The sequence below is a fragment of the Calidris pugnax genome, unplaced genomic scaffold (genome assembly GCF_001431845.1).
Source record: "Calidris pugnax isolate Ruff unplaced genomic scaffold, ASM143184v1 scaffold128, whole genome shotgun sequence".
In the NCBI taxonomy this organism is placed as follows: Eukaryota; Metazoa; Chordata; class Aves; order Charadriiformes; family Scolopacidae; genus Calidris; species Calidris pugnax.
The window spans coordinates 561,755-578,642 of record NW_015090851.1 but is presented as its reverse complement, the minus strand read 5'-3'; the positions used below and the strand labels follow the sequence as shown (position 1 = coordinate 578,642).

Below are 16,888 nucleotides of genomic sequence, written 5' to 3'. Positions count from 1 at the left end.
TAAAGTGGTTTTAAATAATGTCTTATCCTTACAGATATGAATTAAAGAATTGACCTCAGCTAACTGGCAATTTTTTCTGACACATAAAAAATGGTCCTGCAATCCTTTTGAGGAGGTTGCAGTGTACAGCCCATGCCATGATAAATCTGGGAAGGGTGATGTGAAGCTACGTGAAATCTCTAAGTGCAGTTTAAGTGCATTTTTCTGCAGCATGACTTGCTTCTCCAGTTCTGGCTTGTTTTTAAAACAAAGACCCACAGATACAGGGCAGTTATTTTTTCTCACATAAAATGTTTTTGTACCATTTTTTCGTTGCACTGAAATGACCCATCAGAAATACAGGGCACAAGATTTTTCTATAATGTCATATTTCTTTAGCGCTTTGTGCTACAATGATTGCTGAAATTTAACCTTTATAATAAAAAACAGACTCATCAATGAAACTTCAATTTATAGTATTAGGTTGGAATGGTTTATTTCTTCCATAAAATACCTTTTTTCTTACGATTTACTCAAACAGTTTATCGTTCTGGAGTACTTGCACAGCACTGCTAGAAGCAGTCATCCAATATATGCTGTGCAGGCTTAAAGGACAGAGAACTGTGTTTGATCCAAGAATACATAGCTATATCTATTTATATGGACAGTAAAATAAGTTATAAAGTTTTCTCTATAATTTACTGTCTGCTCCCTTCCGTGTAACTAATTTTAAAACATATACAAAAGTTAATGTGGCATAATTACATGGTATTGAAATTAAGATGCCGCCTGAAACAAATGACTACACTGTTGTTCTTACTGTTGGTACAGCATGAAAGACAAAGCACCAAATGACACAAGGCTTAAGGAGGTTTGAACGTGAGCTACACAATATTCTTCTTCCCAAACTTAAAATACCACAAAACCAAAAATCACTTTTCTGCTTTCATACCTCCAGGAATTTTTATCTTTGTACCATCTCAAAACAGAAAAGCAATCCCACGCGCAGGTGTCCTGCTCTGTACCTGCTCTTGCACACGCGCTGCAGAACTGCTTTACGGAGCTCTGCTCTTCAGCTGCTCTTGCCACAAATCATAATTCTGCCACACAAAAATTTAAGATTCTTTTGCCTGTGTACATGGGAAGAATTGCCTGACATTTTCATGAAACTCCACATTCAGAGTCCATCTTTGGAAGCGATTTGAAATCCATTAATATGTTCTTTTAAAGCACATTTTTATCAGTAAAATCAATCAACAAGCAAAGCTATGTTTTCAGTAGGATTCTTTCCGCCCCTCCTATGGTTCATTGTGACATTTAAATGAAAATGTCCCCTCAAGCTGGTTGATCTCCAGTGTCAAAAACTGAAGGTACCATCAGAATTTGAGCACTATGAGTCAAGCTTCAGTGGGTTTTTGTTGTTCCTGGGATGTTGCCCTTCTGCCTAGCAAATACCTCAAATCTAACAATCAATACGTGCTGTGTATGAGCCAGTTTGCCTTATTCCCTCAGAGAGTGAAAGTTCAAATATTTTTTCTTTTTTTCTGATGCTCTAGATATTCAGATATTCTAGATATTCATTATTAATTTGAAACATTTTTTGATCAGACACCTACAAGTTGAGCGAAGGAGCCCTGCTATCTGCAGCTAACACGCATAAGAAATTTATTATCTGCAAACAGGTCAGAGGAGGAGACACTCACTTGCCACACCATGGAATACAACAGCAAAAAACATTTAGCACGTAACACACGCAACACCAGACTGAAGCATCTCATTTGCACACAAGTGAGCACACAACTTGCCTAAACAGCTGTGCAGTTACCACAGAGCTTTAACAACATCAAAATGCATTGGAAGATGGTTCAATATGGTTTTTAAGCCATCACTGCCACTCCCCTCAAGAAAAACGATTTTAAAAAAGGCCAAAAAAAAAAATAGTGTCCATCATATGATCCAACTCATTCCTGGTTACTCTCTCCTTCCTGTGCTTTGCTGTTACAAGTATTTTTCATCTCAAGCAATGAATGAAATCTTGACTAATCTAAGGGAAAGTAAGCCTCTCAAGTTTTTGCTTTTGGGTTTCTGGCCTGGATAACAATTCAGCCTTATAACTAGAGGCTAGGGTAAGCCAGAAGTCTAATGCTAACAAAATTTGAGCCCTTTCCTTGATATTCATCAAAATAAAGATTAGTTTTAAACATCTGAAGTTCTAGTTTCAGCATCAAGTCTGATGTTTTATTACAGTTGCATTTCACACAGTTGTTAAAAAGTAGTTCAAAACAAGTGTTAACTAAATGCTTCATTTAGCTCACTCTCAAAAAAACCTGTTTTCCAGTTACAAAAAAAAATAGTGGTAATCCTGAACTCCTGATTTACTCAAGCAGAAATTGTGACTACCTGAAATTCAACACTGCTGTAAAGACTTTCTTTACCGTCACCCTCACTGGAAGCTCTCTGGAAAGATTAGAGAGCCCAGGCACTTAAGCAGCTCACTGCTAGAGCCCATTTGGCTTTCCAGTATTAAAGAAACTGTTCAACTGGGAAAGGAGCATGATGGGTTTAGCGTATAAATCTAAAAAGCATAATTCTATTCAAATAAGAAGATAAAACTAACTCCAGTGTCCAGAGAAAATTAGATGAGGCAGAATAGCTTTTGAACCAGTAAGTGTTAAACATCCAGAAGGCAAAACTGCGCTGACCAGTACTGTGCGTGTTTGGAATTCATAATCAGCTGTTAGAGACCACATAACAAATGAACTGCACAGAAAGTATTTTCGATTACACAGGCATCTTCCTACCTCATTACACTGAAGTCAAATAAACTCAAGAAAGGTGGGAGTGAAGAGGATAAATGGGGTATTTGCCCTCAGTTATCTGTGTAGGAGGCTATTCTCTCCCAACAGTGGTCTGGTGGCCGTTTAGGCGAGCTGATATACCTGACCTATAGCAATACCTGCTGGAAGATCTAGCACAAATAAAGTGTGAAGAGTTAAAACTCTTTAAAAATACTAATGGATTCTCTTTACAGCTCTTTTTCTTGAAATGCTTCTGAGTGCTTTAAGAGCTACTGTGGAGAAAAACTTGTAACAGTTTCAGGTGGACACAGACTTAAACTCCAACCACCAAACTGTTTTGCCACCAGATTATTTCTAGTTCAGCACAGACACCTTTTGTGCAAATTATCTGAAATCCAGCAGGTGGGATCTGATGTACTGACACTGGGGTGAGGCAGGAGAACTGGGCAGCTAGGTGTGTTTGGGAGGCAAGCGACAAGCTCCAGGAGGCTGTAGAAAGTAGAGTCACCCAAGGCACACCGTAACAAGCCAAGTAGCACCTTTCAGAAGGTCTACACCATTTTGTTCTTTTCTCAAAATGAAGAATCACACAAAGATGATAATCTCTCTCCTACTCAAAATACTGAAAAATGACCATTCGGTACATTTCTCCAGGAAGGCTATTAACAAGCTCCTCCTTATCCCTTCTCCTCATGTTCCCTCATGCACCACAAACCGCACGGAGGAGTTTGCCATCATTCATGCAACAAGAAAAGAAGGCAGGAGCTTGAAAACCAGCTCTGTACAAATGCAGGTTACCCCAAACTGAGCATTCTCTTTAAGAAGATACCTTTTTCATTATCTAAGCATTAAATTGAACACAACCAAAACTTTGGAAAACAGGCTAATCTTACATGAACAGCAACAAGCTATACTGCATCTTCTCAGGAGAGTACTTATAGTCAGTTAATAATAAGTATCAGTAAACACTCTAAAAGTGAGCTGACTGGACATTTTTCATTAATTTTTTAATGACATATAGGTTCCGGTATGTGTAAGATTTGAAAATCATTTTTATCATTCCAAAAATAGATTTGATGATATGTATATACAATATGAAATAAGAATTATAATTGAAAATTAAACAGGTGACAGTTATGCAAGTGGAATTAAATTCTAATTATTAAATTCTCATTATATACATTACCATTTGAAGTGAATAGTTTAAATCACACATGGAACAGCAAGTTGGACAACATGTCTATTTTTGTTAAAATAATTAATGTAAAATATTTAAATATGCTAATACCCTAAAACAGTGATAAGAAAGAAGGATACACAAGGCTAATTTATCCTACTTCATTCTTCCAAAACTACTTTACTGTTTCTTCCTGCTGTGTGAAAAGCTATTTTATGTTGTTGATGGCAAATACTGAATGTTATGTACTTTTGCAATGAAGTCTAATACAAGAATTATTCTGTGAAGTGGCTGGTTTGATTTTTCTCTCCGCCTGTATTTTCAGATAAGTGTTCTATATTTGAATGTGCTGTCTTTAAATACTTTTCACTTCTTTTCTCAGCACTGAAGATGAAACCCTCATAATCATCTCCAGCAGCAAATGCTTTTAGGTTTTCTTTGCAAGTCCTTATTTCCTCCCCTTTTTTCTTAAGAGTGTTTTTTCTTTTTTCTAAATTTGAACTTCCAAAGAAATTCACTAGATTTCCTAAGACTGGCTAGACTGTGTGGACTGTTGTGGGGGTTTTTTTAAACATACAAACATGCCAGCATTTTAAAAGCAGACGAAATTCAAAGCATAGTTCAAGTTGCTTCATTTTTTGTACATACTTATTTCAAGCTGTACTAAGAAAACGAAAGCTCCAAAATTGCAGAGCCATAATAAGTGCGCATTTAGGAAACAGTAGTTCCCTGATTTACAAAATTCTTTTACTCTAATTAAAGTCTTTGCAATGAAGGCATCCCTGAACTGTTAAAAAATAAATGATTAAGCAGCAGGTGAAAGATCTCCCTGAAGTTTTTGCTGGTTTCCTTTCCATTCTGTGGAAGTTAAACACTGAGAAACCTAATGCATGAGAAAAAGCAACTAAGTTTTTCAGGTTTTGCCTCCCCCACCCCACCTATTCAAAGAATAGCTTTGCTTTCTGTAGACTCAACTAACCTGCATTTTAGGACATATGAGAGTTAGATAATGATTTAATCAATCCAGTTGGGCTCCCTGTTGCAATTCAGAGGGGTCTACAAACAAAATACCTAACTTCCATGAAACCTTTCTACTCCATTACACAGGTAGAACAGGTATTAGATAATCTGATTGTACCTTTTCCCTTCATTTCTTTTGTTCACCAGCAACGTGCCCAAGGGCAGTCTGAGAGCTCATATCGCAGTGATGTGATGGGAATGAAGGCTAAGGATAAGAGAAAACTACCTACGCTCCAATAAAAAGAAACTTCTTTTTTCCCCCTTTCACAATTCATAACAGTATTTGTTTGCGAATACATTTCTTGGAAAACTCAAAGAACTACAAAGCAAATCAGCAATATGTGATTTAGCTGATCTGCACTAGAATAGGTTTGGCTAATGCCTCATTTGTCGAGGATCCTCATTGCTACACACTTGGCAAAAGCGAAGTCCAGTGGCAATAAATAAGAAAAATATTTGCTGTGCCTTTAAATATCCTTCAAACTATGACTGTCAAGGTTATGCATTCTGCTCCTGAATACTCCACTGACTTTCAGTGGATTACTAACCATCTTTTCATTTTCCAGCGTAGTCTAATTTGCCAAAAAGTAAATAAAGCTCTTAAAGCATTCAGAACAGAAATTCATCACTTATATATGAAGGAGACTAATAGAACTGTGAACAAAATTCAAATGGTACCAAAAAGTAACAAGCAACAATTACAGTTAAAATACTAAATGTGAATACAAAAATATTGCTGAAAACCTTTAATTTGTTGGCAGTAATTAACACAATTGTAGCCATCTCTCCTTTATTCATTATGTCTTTATTCTGCCATTTAGAACTATTTATAGTGACACTGGGTTGGTTCACCATAATTTCCTTCCACCCACAACCATTTATAATTTTTTCCTCCAGTAATTTTGTAAACATAATGGTATTTTTTTTTTTCATTTCCATCTGCTGACAAAAAACAACCTGTCTTACTATATTAAAAAAATAATAATCAGGGGTCAGAATAGCACCCATTGAGCAGCACAATTTAAAGAGTGCATGTTGATATTCATTCTCCTTTCTTCTAATACTGCAGATGCAAATTAGCTCAATGAGGGAACAATGTGGATAGTGAAAACGTGTTTCTTTTACATTTAAAAATACTGAGCCTAGCAAAGTAATAAGCTTTGACGTTTAAGACCTTTCTATCTTCTATTATACTATAGAAATATGAAATGTAAATGATTATTTGCTTCTCTTCTCAAGAATACCATTCCCAATCGAGCCTTGATCAAAGTGATAGAAACTCAGAATAAAAATAAAGTGTAATAAAATACACACTAGGTATTGAATATAGCATACATTTTAAATAGTCTCAAAATAAAAAAATCAATTCAAAATTCACCTGGAGCATTCCTCCCTGTTGCCTCAATTTTTCTTTAGGCACTGTGGGAAGCCACTGCTTTTCAACTTCCAAATTAACAAAGTACAATTTAAATACTAAACCCCACCATGCAAAATTGTTCTGTCCTCAGTAAATGCTCTTAATTAGCATAATGACATAGCAGTGACAACCTCAACTTCTCCGATTTAATAGGTTTTTCAAAAATTCCCCAGTATGCAGGAATGTAAACTGGAGATTACATTCCAGCAATTCTTAATTCATGGATTATATATGAAGAAATAAAAGGTAAAAAATTATGCAGATGACTGTTACTTTAAAATCCCATTTAAACACATAGTGGAAGGGCTATCAAACAGATTATTTTTTTTATATATAATGAGTAACACCTGGCTGTGAGAAAACAGAATACACAATGGACCCAGGACACTGGCAATGTCTTGTAGTATGTTACATTTTGTTATATTTGACCTTTTACATCAAAGTAAGATAAGGATAGTGCTGGGAACTGTTCGGAGCTGTAAAGGGCACAAAAAATCTAAAGCTTTGCAGGTCCTATGAATATCTGGACAACAATACGTTTACCCTCAATCACCAAATAACCTACTTAGATAACCCTAAAGATTAATTCTTCCACTTAAGAGTCAAATGCTCCTTCAATATATGTTAAATATACTTTCAATATAACATATTTATTCAAACCAGACCTCTTTTAAATTTAACTGAGTAAAAAATAATATTTTATCTAATTTAACAGGTAATTTCCCCCTATATTCAGAATTATCTGCTTTAGTCACAGACACACACACACCAAAAAAACAGCCCAATGGCGTGAAGACCATAGATCCAAGACTAACAAACAGAAAGGTACATTTCTTTGGTTTTTTTCATTGTTTTGTTTTTAATTCTTCAACAGGTTCCCATTTGCCATATAAAACCTTATCACAATTTTTTTTATCTCTATCCCTCACCCTTAAATAAACCCCTCATAATTAATTCAGGTCAATTCTACATCACCCTTTCACTGCGCTGCATTCTCCAGTCCTTTCTTATGACTGAGTTTTCTCTGCTTCTCCCCAGTGAAGACACCGACTCTCTTCCCTCTAACTGTTCCCTGAGTCTGATGACACCTGTAGAGATTTAATCACTAGCAAAAGTGTCAACAGGTTCCAATGTAGATGGGGTTGAAGGAAAGTAGTCAATAACCTCAAATGAAGAGCATGACAAAAATGATTCACTTTAAGAAGAAAAGAATCCCCCAAATTATTATATAAAAACTTCCTTATCAATGAGAACACATGAAATGACAACACCTTTCTAAAATCTGAGTTTTATTTAGTTTGTTTGCTGTGATTAAACTTTTGTTCACTGTCATCAACTGGAATCAGCAATGTTAAAGTGAACGACTGAAATGGAAAGGTGTTTAACAGTGGGTAGGAAATCAACCTACTTCAGCGTTTAGCGTTTCTAAACACCACTCTCAACCAAACAGAAAAAAACCCTTACTTTTCTGTACCAATGTGTCTGATCAAATGGGAAAGAACCTAGCATTAAGTGACACACCAAAAATTAGTTATATGCCCAATACATCCTAGTAAAGTACTTGTTGTAAATAAAAGCTACACTCATTGACTACAGTCTTTAGTAAGGATTCTTTACTGAGCTTTCTTAAATAAGACTATTCAGAGCACTGCAAAATATTCCTATAGAGAAACTTCCTTTGTTTAGGACCATTCACTCTCAGCTTTGGATTACTTGCCATGATCTCTGTGCTCATCTGACCAAGTTTATTTTGCCCTTACCAACATATCACTTCATTTTAAATAAAAATTAATTTATTGTTCAGGACACAAATTTAACAGTATTTACTTGGAAAGCCGGGTCCCCCAGGGATCAATACTGGGCCCGACACTGATTAATATCTTCCTAAGTGATCTGGATGATAGGGTCAACTGTGCTCTGATGAAGTTTGCTGATACCAAACAGAGCCAGGAAGTGGACATTTCAGAAGGCAGAGCCACCATGCAGGAAGGCTGGAAGAGTAGGCTAACAAGAACCTTTTGAAGTTCAACAACGACAAGTTTAAGATCTTGTACCTGACAAAACAAAATCCAGGAGTGCAGCACAGGCAGGGGTCTACCTGGCTTGGGATCAGCTCTGTGGAAAGGGGCCTGGTGGACAACAAGCTCAATGTGAGTGAGCAGTGTGCTGCTGCGGCAAAGAAAGCCAACAGGATGCTGGATTGCATCTACAAGGGCATCACCAGTAAAGGGGCCTGGTGGACAACAAGCTCAATGTGAGTGAGCAGTGTGCTGCTGCGGCAAAGAAAGCCAACAGGATGCTGGATTGCATCTACAAGGGCATCACCAGTAGAGACAAAGTCATTATCCCACTCTACTCAATGCTTGTCAGGCCACACGTGGAATACTGTCTTCAGTTTTGGTCCCCACTATACAAAAAGATGTGGACAGACTGGAGAGAATCCAGAGAAGTGCCACAATGATCAAAGACTGGGAAGCCTGCCATATGAGGAAAGGCTGAAAGAATTGGGCTGCTCAGCCTTGAGAAAGGAAGGCTTAGAGGAGACCTTATCACGACATCACAGTATTTAAAGGGTGGCTACAAAGAATATGGAGACTCCCTGTTTAAAAGGAGTCACATAGAAAAGAAGAGGAGTAATGGGTACAAGTTACTCATGGAGAGATTCTGATTGGACACAAGAGGAAATTTTTTCACAATGAGAACAATCAGCCATTGGAATAATCTCCCCAGAGAAGCGGTGAATTCCCCAAAATTGGACAATTCTAAGATTCAGCTGGACAGTGTGCTGGGCTATCTTGTCTAGACCATGCTTTTGTCAAGAAAGGTTGGACCAGATGATCCCTGAGGTCCCTTTCAACCGGATATTCTACAATTCTAAGAATACCACCCTAATAGTACGTGAAAACAGTTTGAAGACTGGTGTAAAAATTATTGGTGGAAAAAAAAAAATTCCTTTTCTCTTCATTGCAAATGTTTGTTAAATGTAAATGCTGATATTCTACTCGCTGGAAGAACGTTTGTCTGCATGTGTAATTTCATGATAAAAAGCTTTAAAGTCCCAGGTTTCTCTAGATAAACCCCACTGGCTTACTGATGCATGAATGCACTGAAATTGAATTACTGTACAACAGCAATTACTTTTCACAGTACAGTTATAATGAGAATCAGCTTCACAATGAACACCAGGTAGCTAGGAAAAGTTAATAAAAAGAAATATTTTCTATTTGCATTTTCCACTGCACAATGGTAGTTGCCTTAAAGAAAAATAATCCTTAACACTTGATTTGCCATCTTACAAGTAAATCAACAATCATTTTTACAGCATTCTCCTTACTTGCAAAGAAACGTTAATGAAAATAGAAATTTAAATGCATAGCTAAAATTGTAATAATAGCTTTTTGATTATTCTCTAATAACGTATTTCTCTTTCATTTTGCTTTCTTTTACACTTCCCTCTATATTCCTTTGATTTTTTTTTTGCTATTACAACATTAACTAGGAAACATAGAAGCACCAAATGAATAGTTTTAATTCCACCTCTTTTTTACTACCAGGTTTGTTGCAGTGGTCGTTTGTTATTGAGCACTGTCATTGTGCTCTATTCTCTTCAGTTTCAAATGAGTGGAGTCACTAAAGTATCATAAAACCTTCTAAAAAATTAAAAAAAAAAAAATCACAGCTAACTTTAAATCAAGACTGATCAAGAACATTTCCTATGAGTGAAATCACTAAAAGTCCAGGAAAAGCAATACCACAAATGAGAGCCGACTACGTGAGGCTCTCAAAGGGATTATTTGGGTCTGGCTGTAAAATTAAACCCACTGCTGAATAACACAGGAAACATTTCCACTTATCCCACCTTATGGGCAATAAGACTTTTACCAACTCGAATGCCATAGTCTGAAAGGTAAATGGATACATCTACATTTGTCACAGCTAGAAACAAAGCATCAGCGACACTGAATCAAACTACTCTTCAGTGGTTTTAACTTTAATCGTGTCACAAACATTTCAAAATAAAATCTGAAGTTGCCTCTCTGAAATTCAATCAAGTAGGGCTGTATTAGAAAGGAAATGGTTAAAAGGAATATCTTGAACTGACATAAATCTAAGGTAAATAGTGAGCACTGGGAAGGGGTAGGGGGGAGAAAGTTGCTTGCAAGGGTTTCCATCAGTAAGTAGATGACAAAAGGTTATATAATTGGTTTAGCACTTTCAGTTTTCCATTTATTTTATGTATCTGACAGCACAAAAATAGGACGCTCTGTGATAGGATAATTGCATACTGAAGAGTAATTCAAACAGGGGATGAATATGATAAAAATCACACTGAACCAACTAATCACTATGAAAAGTGATGAGACAGAAAAGATAAAAATTCAACCAGACTATAAAGGGGGAGGAGGGAGGAGAGAGTTCAAATGTGATTAGTAGCTTCGAACAAGTTAATTTGTTTGAAAGCAAAATAAAAAAACTGAAGGCCTTTCCTGCTTCTATATTTCCAGGTCTTTCTTCTTGACCTTTTCTACAAATTAAGCATTTTATGGCTTTCTGAGTACTTGTCTCAGATTTCTACATCTGCAAGAACCTGAAAGTATTGATAAAGTTGATAAAGTATTTTAAATTAAACCATGGATTTTGATGTCTACTTGAAGCTAGTTCAATGAGCAGTGTAGGGCAACAATTTGGGGTAACATTGGAACATGTTCTCTGAGCACTTGGATTTGAACCCTTGCAATGGTAACCCCATTATATCTAGGGCTGAGAGATATTTTGTAAGGTACTCTTCATTTAGTACTTACTGTAATATTACCACCAGTGTATCTAAAAATGTAAAAATATTACTCTAAATTCTAAGTTTCAGTGCTCTGTCTACAAGTTTCCACCAAAAGCTTATGTCAAAATTCTATTATTTTAGAGGCAAGGCAATGCAGTATTTGTCTCAGCATGAAGCAGAGGTCTTATGCCCCTATGAGCTTTGTAACTCCCATCTCACCTCTCCAGACATGAGGACAAAAGTAGCTATGATGTACTAAAGATGGAACTTGTGCAAAACCTGCACTGTACTAGAAGATTCTGTCCTTATCAGAACATAAAACTGAGCACTGCTTACTGCCGGAACATAAAAGGTCACTCACTGCATCTCTAGCAACGAAGAGTAACCACATTGTGTAATTATGCAAAAAACAATAACTTTATTTAAAGGTACACTAAACAGATATTTTTTTTTCAAAGAAGTGACCCTGTCCAAACCAAGCTTCTAGCTCCCTTTCCAAAGATGGAAACCTTCCAAAGAAGGCTCTGGATTTCAGCACTGAAATCCTTTCACACAATACTATACACACAGTTTAATTTCACAAGAAGTTGGGCTCATTTTCACCCAGAGCATGCTGGCCTATATTGGTCTTATATTTTTTTCCACCTTAGAAAAAAATGCCATCTGTATGAAGAGACCAAACCAATTCTAAACACTCACAAACATTAGAAAACATTCACTGAAAGTTCTAATTGAGGGACAAACTGTTCTTCCCCGAGAGCACTCCACAGTGATTGAACAGAGCTCTGCTCTCCTTGTGTGCAGCTTGCTGGTCACTCCTTGCTCTAAATAAGTGCTGCTCCAAGAATGTGTTTTTTTCACATTATTACGAACTCAGGGTAGCAGTTTTCTCTGCTAAGAAGCAAGGAAAACAACCTCCCCCAGAGTCAATATTCTGCAGGCTTCTAGAAGCTGTTGCACACATCTTGAAGTGCAGTTTTTCTCTGAAAAACAGGCTGTAAAAATAGCATTGTGGGGTTCCATGTTTATTGTCTTTCTCTGCTTTCCTGCCAAGTGTGCTCAGTTTGCAAGCTGAAATATGTTTTACTTTGCTGCCAGCCCAGAAAATTCAACCTCTAAAACATAGCCAAATTCCTTCCTCCCTTTTGCACCATAACAAAAAATAAAATGCTGAAGGCAAAATTGTATTTACAGTTACACAAGTGGAATCTCTCTCCCTGGGTTATGCCTTAAGCTCCACAGGCGAGACACAGAGACCTTCAACTCAATTGAGCAGACAAATCTGGCTGAAATAGAGTAGCTGGCGGTAAACAGAATCACCACATTATCCTGTCAGTCTGCTGATACAGGTAATGTAACAGGAACTACTGTTATGGGCAGTCACCAAAATTTCTAGCTAAGAATAACTCAAAATGAAAACTTTAACAGGAAGATCTGTTTTAGGACACTCATGTTACAATGAACTCCTATTTGATATAGCAAAACACAGAAGTCAGAACTTTTCCTTTTTTTATGGTAAATTTAATCTAATAGGATGACAAAGCAGGATCAGAATGGAGATCAAAAAAACCCCCAAAGCCCAAAACCTACAGGGGTACAGAAAAGCTCAAAGTAGCTACTTAATGATCACTAATAAGCTGCCTTTGGAGTGCTGTAGTACTTACCACAATAAGAGGAATTTTTTATTTAATTCCGTTTGAGGCACCTGCACATTCTTCTAGTTTTGAACTAAAGCACAGTTATTAAACCCAGAAGATTCTCTGCAATACTATTTTTATAATAGTGAGCAGTGAAATTAGGTTGCTTTGGACTGACATTTTGAAATAGAACATTTTAATTCACAACCATACATAGTTGTGTTTTACTGAATACAAGCAATACCTTACAAACTCATGGGAAACTGGTAGTCAAAACCTAGTTACACTCTCTTGCATTTATCTACTGATGATATAAAGAATTTAGATCTATTCTTTTTAATACTGAACCTAAAATACTTATGAAAGCTTTAGCAATTCCACTTCAGCACCTTCAATCACCAGCACAGCTTTCAGAGCAGAGCCTAAATTATATACTTAGTTTTAAATCACAGAATGAAATAGCAGATTGATCTGCTGCTTACCCGTACAGCTTCAGACTTTTTATGAAACATTTCTTCCATATTCTTTGCTAACTTTTTCACAAGCTGAAGGCCATCAATTTCTTCTATTGCAACATCCTTCTCATATTCTTTGTATTTCTGTAAGAAAGCAAATAAAACGAGAATTAGGGAAAAGTTATTAACAGTGAAACAGCTGAAATTTTGACAACTCGTTATTAGTTTCATATTACACTTTTGCTGACATTCTTCATTTATTTGATGTTTATTTTTATGACAGAAGGCTGCTTTGTGCCAAGATGCTGCCACAGGAACAGAACAACTGGGTTACAACCAGAACTCCGTTAAGAAAATATAATAGAAAAATTTATGTTGTGCACTGTAGGCAAATAATAATTCCCCTTCAGAGCGTTTAAATTACCCCTCCCTGCAACTGATCAACAGCCAAAAAAGTAGTAAAAAATCCTCATATCCCATCCAAAAATCATTTAAAACCAATTATATGCTTGGCAATCCACTTAGCAAGCTAGTATCCTCCTCCTCCTCAGCTGGACTTGTAGGTGTTTATTTCACGAGCTTGATACAATACTTACATTACAAATATTTGTACTACAAGCTTATCTAGACATTCTTAACTTTCCATGCAAATAAAACCTTAAATAAATCACATAAACATAAGTCTTTATCTAAATTCAAGCTGGAAAGTATCCTTTCTACAATACACATGAGCATTACCTTATGGTCTCTTTTCACAGTGTGAATAACTCTCAGACTGACTGAGCACTAAAATTATACTCAAAAAAATTTTTATCCTCTATTTTCTCCATTTTTTTTTCTTTATCAGTGTTTACAATGAAGCTTTTAAGAATATAATATACCAAAAAAAAAAAGCCTAATATTCTTCAGAGTCAATCTTCAAAATATTTAGTACTGAGAAAATTCCTCTTTCCTACATGACTCCACTATAGACTGTACTCTAAGAAGTGATGGCTTTCAGTCTAGTTATCATTTGCTTATTTCTACTTAAAACATGTATAAGTTGAGATGAGCTGATCATTGCCCATTACCAAAGCCCTAACCTATTCACATAACTAACTCCATGATACTGCGAGATGAAAAGTATACACCTGGCTTCTGTGTGCAAAAAACGTCTTCCAAACTCTAAAAAAGACTCAGTGCAACCCACAGCACTAAGACATTGACTTGAGTCAATTAAATGAGCTGGTATTATTAAAAAGATTTATCAATAAAATTTGCCTATGGAATTACAATTATCTCCAAACCTCATATAACTCCAGAGAGAGAAGAAAGAATAACAGCATCAAAAACAGTGGCTCAAAGCACCTGGATGAACACTAAAAAGATTCAAACAGTGAATAAGTCAGGACCAGTCATATCCTGGCTGGTGATGGAACGAAGGACTCTATTGTAAATGAATGCCTGCACATATTGTACCCATTTCTCCTGACAAAACTAATTTTCAGGGCAATGTGACATTCTGGAATTGCTTTAATCTTTATACTTCTCTGTAAAAACTTGTGTGAATGTTTTGATAGGCAAATATTATTCGCTAAAACTTCATTTGCATACAATTTCATAAGAACTTTAAAATATACAAAGTTGCCAGTAAATACGTAAAATACATTTCTTATATTCTGCAATTTTCCCATTTCAGTAATAATTTCCACACTATTTCCAGTTATGAGGCTCTTTTCTAGCTGAGATTTTAATATTAATCCAAGTAATCTAAGAAACCTCAAGCAGACCACCTGCGTTTTAGTCCCTGGAGGCAGCAGGGGAGATGTATTTTTTCCCCTTCTTGGTCTGCATTTAAATGCCATAAGCAGAGTTCTGATTTCGACTCTGCAAGTACATTTATGCCACTACTAAACTCAGTACTCTCCACTTTGAAAAAATTAACTTAGGATAGCCCAGTTATTTGTCTAAAACAGAAAATTATTTCTTTTATTTACCGGAGAAAATACAAGAACACAGTAGAGAGAGAGATAATGTTATTGTAAGAAACAATAACTGTGATAAAATCTAGTAAATTAAAAGTAAATTGAAAACATTCCAAGTTAATTACTGATGTCAAAGTCTGTTCACATCCCACAGGATTTGAAGCTTTGGAGAATTTAAAACAAATGAAACAAAATGCAGTGCCATGAACAACCATCGTATTTATTATGTCAATAGATCAAGTACAAATTTGAATCACTTATTTCAAGCTGCACAGATCATGTTCAACATATCAAGTTCTGATAAAAATGGCTTCCTTCAGACTTGACCTTTGAGTTCTTAGAAAGTGCTCTAAAACGCATCACTTCAAGAGACTGTTTTTGAGTCATCAGATTTATTGATTTAAAGCTTTGCCATCAAGTGAAGAAAACCAGATTATTCACCGCATTTGTCTGAAAACTGAATGATACAGTTGAAGTCGACAAATTGTCTATGCACTATAGTCACCCTTCTCAATTTTCAGTAACTGGTCCTTTTGAAAATTAATAATAACTTCCACTCAAAATAGATGGGAATGATTTATTAACTGTTAATATATGATTTTATAATTATGCTAGTTCATAACACAAATTCATTTTTTCCAAATTTAAATGCCAAAGTTTCAACATTAAAAAAAATGGAGGAAACAGAAGACATTATTTAAATTCTATCTGAAAAGACCACACATCTGGCATGGTGCATGTCTAGTCAATTGTTGGAAATCTTCAAGAACATTTGCAACAACCTAAGAGTATTTACTTGATCTGCAAATCCTTGGCAGCCAAGAGGTTTACCTAATAAGAGGTTTACATAATATGTATTTTACATTCAGTATTTCATTGCCATAAAAATCCTTCTATTATTTTTTCAGCCATTAGTGGAAGGTTCCAAACCAGAAGAAATTATGTGGTTGGAAAAAACACCAGCTGTTTTTAGTATCCTTGTGCTCTAGTGATTGTGTCTGTAGGGAAGAGGTGCCAGCTTAATCTATGCATTTTCTCTTAGTACTCAATGCGCATGAGGCTGGGAATTTAGATTTAATCTAGAAAGCAGTTGATTTTATAATAACTATCAATACAAGAAACCCAAATCACAACAGAGTGAAAGAACAAAAACACAATAAAACTGTAAGAAAGGATGTCATCAATAATGGATTCTCTTCCTTTCACTGCAGAGGCTGTCTGACCTCCAGGCTCTCCATCACTAGATTTTACATATTAAATTGGTTTTTAATTTAAATAAATTAGCTATAACAGCAAAGACATAATTCCTTCAAAATAAATTTGAAATAGTTTTTAAATGAAATTATTTCTTTTCTTTTAATGTAATCTTGAGATAACAGCAGTGTGCTACTACAGCGTCAATTAAGCAAGATGTGCTTAATTCACAGCCAGTGGTGAAAAAAAACAGGCTCTCCTCAATATTTCCAGACTTACAAACGACCTTGTAGTACCATTACTCTGAATGGCTCTTCCAAGAGAAGCCTTAAATAGCCATTTCCCTCCACTGTAAAAAGTATGAAGTTGATGATAAAGCTTTTTTTTTTTTTTTTTTGGGGGGGGGTTTTTTTTTAATTCTCTATTATGTCAAAGCTCCTGCAAGTAGTAGTCTGCTTTCTTCATCTCTG

General features: G+C 35.9%; 1 protein-coding gene across 5 annotated transcripts in view; it reads right to left on the bottom strand.

Moving 5' to 3' along the window:
* CACNA2D3 (calcium channel, voltage-dependent, alpha 2/delta subunit 3) overlaps positions 1–16,888 on the bottom strand; it is a 476,829-nt gene that overhangs the window by 368,039 nt on the left and 91,902 nt on the right. For all 5 annotated transcript variants that reach the window (XR_001412184.1, XM_014943248.1, XM_014943246.1 and 2 more), the window contains exon 3: positions 13,288–13,404. Coding sequence is in view for 4 of the 5 variants with exons in the window: in XM_014943248.1 (XP_014798734.1) it covers positions 13,288–13,404 (117 nt within the window). In the remaining variant the exon portion in view is untranslated. The remainder of the gene's footprint in view (positions 1–13,287; positions 13,405–16,888) is intronic.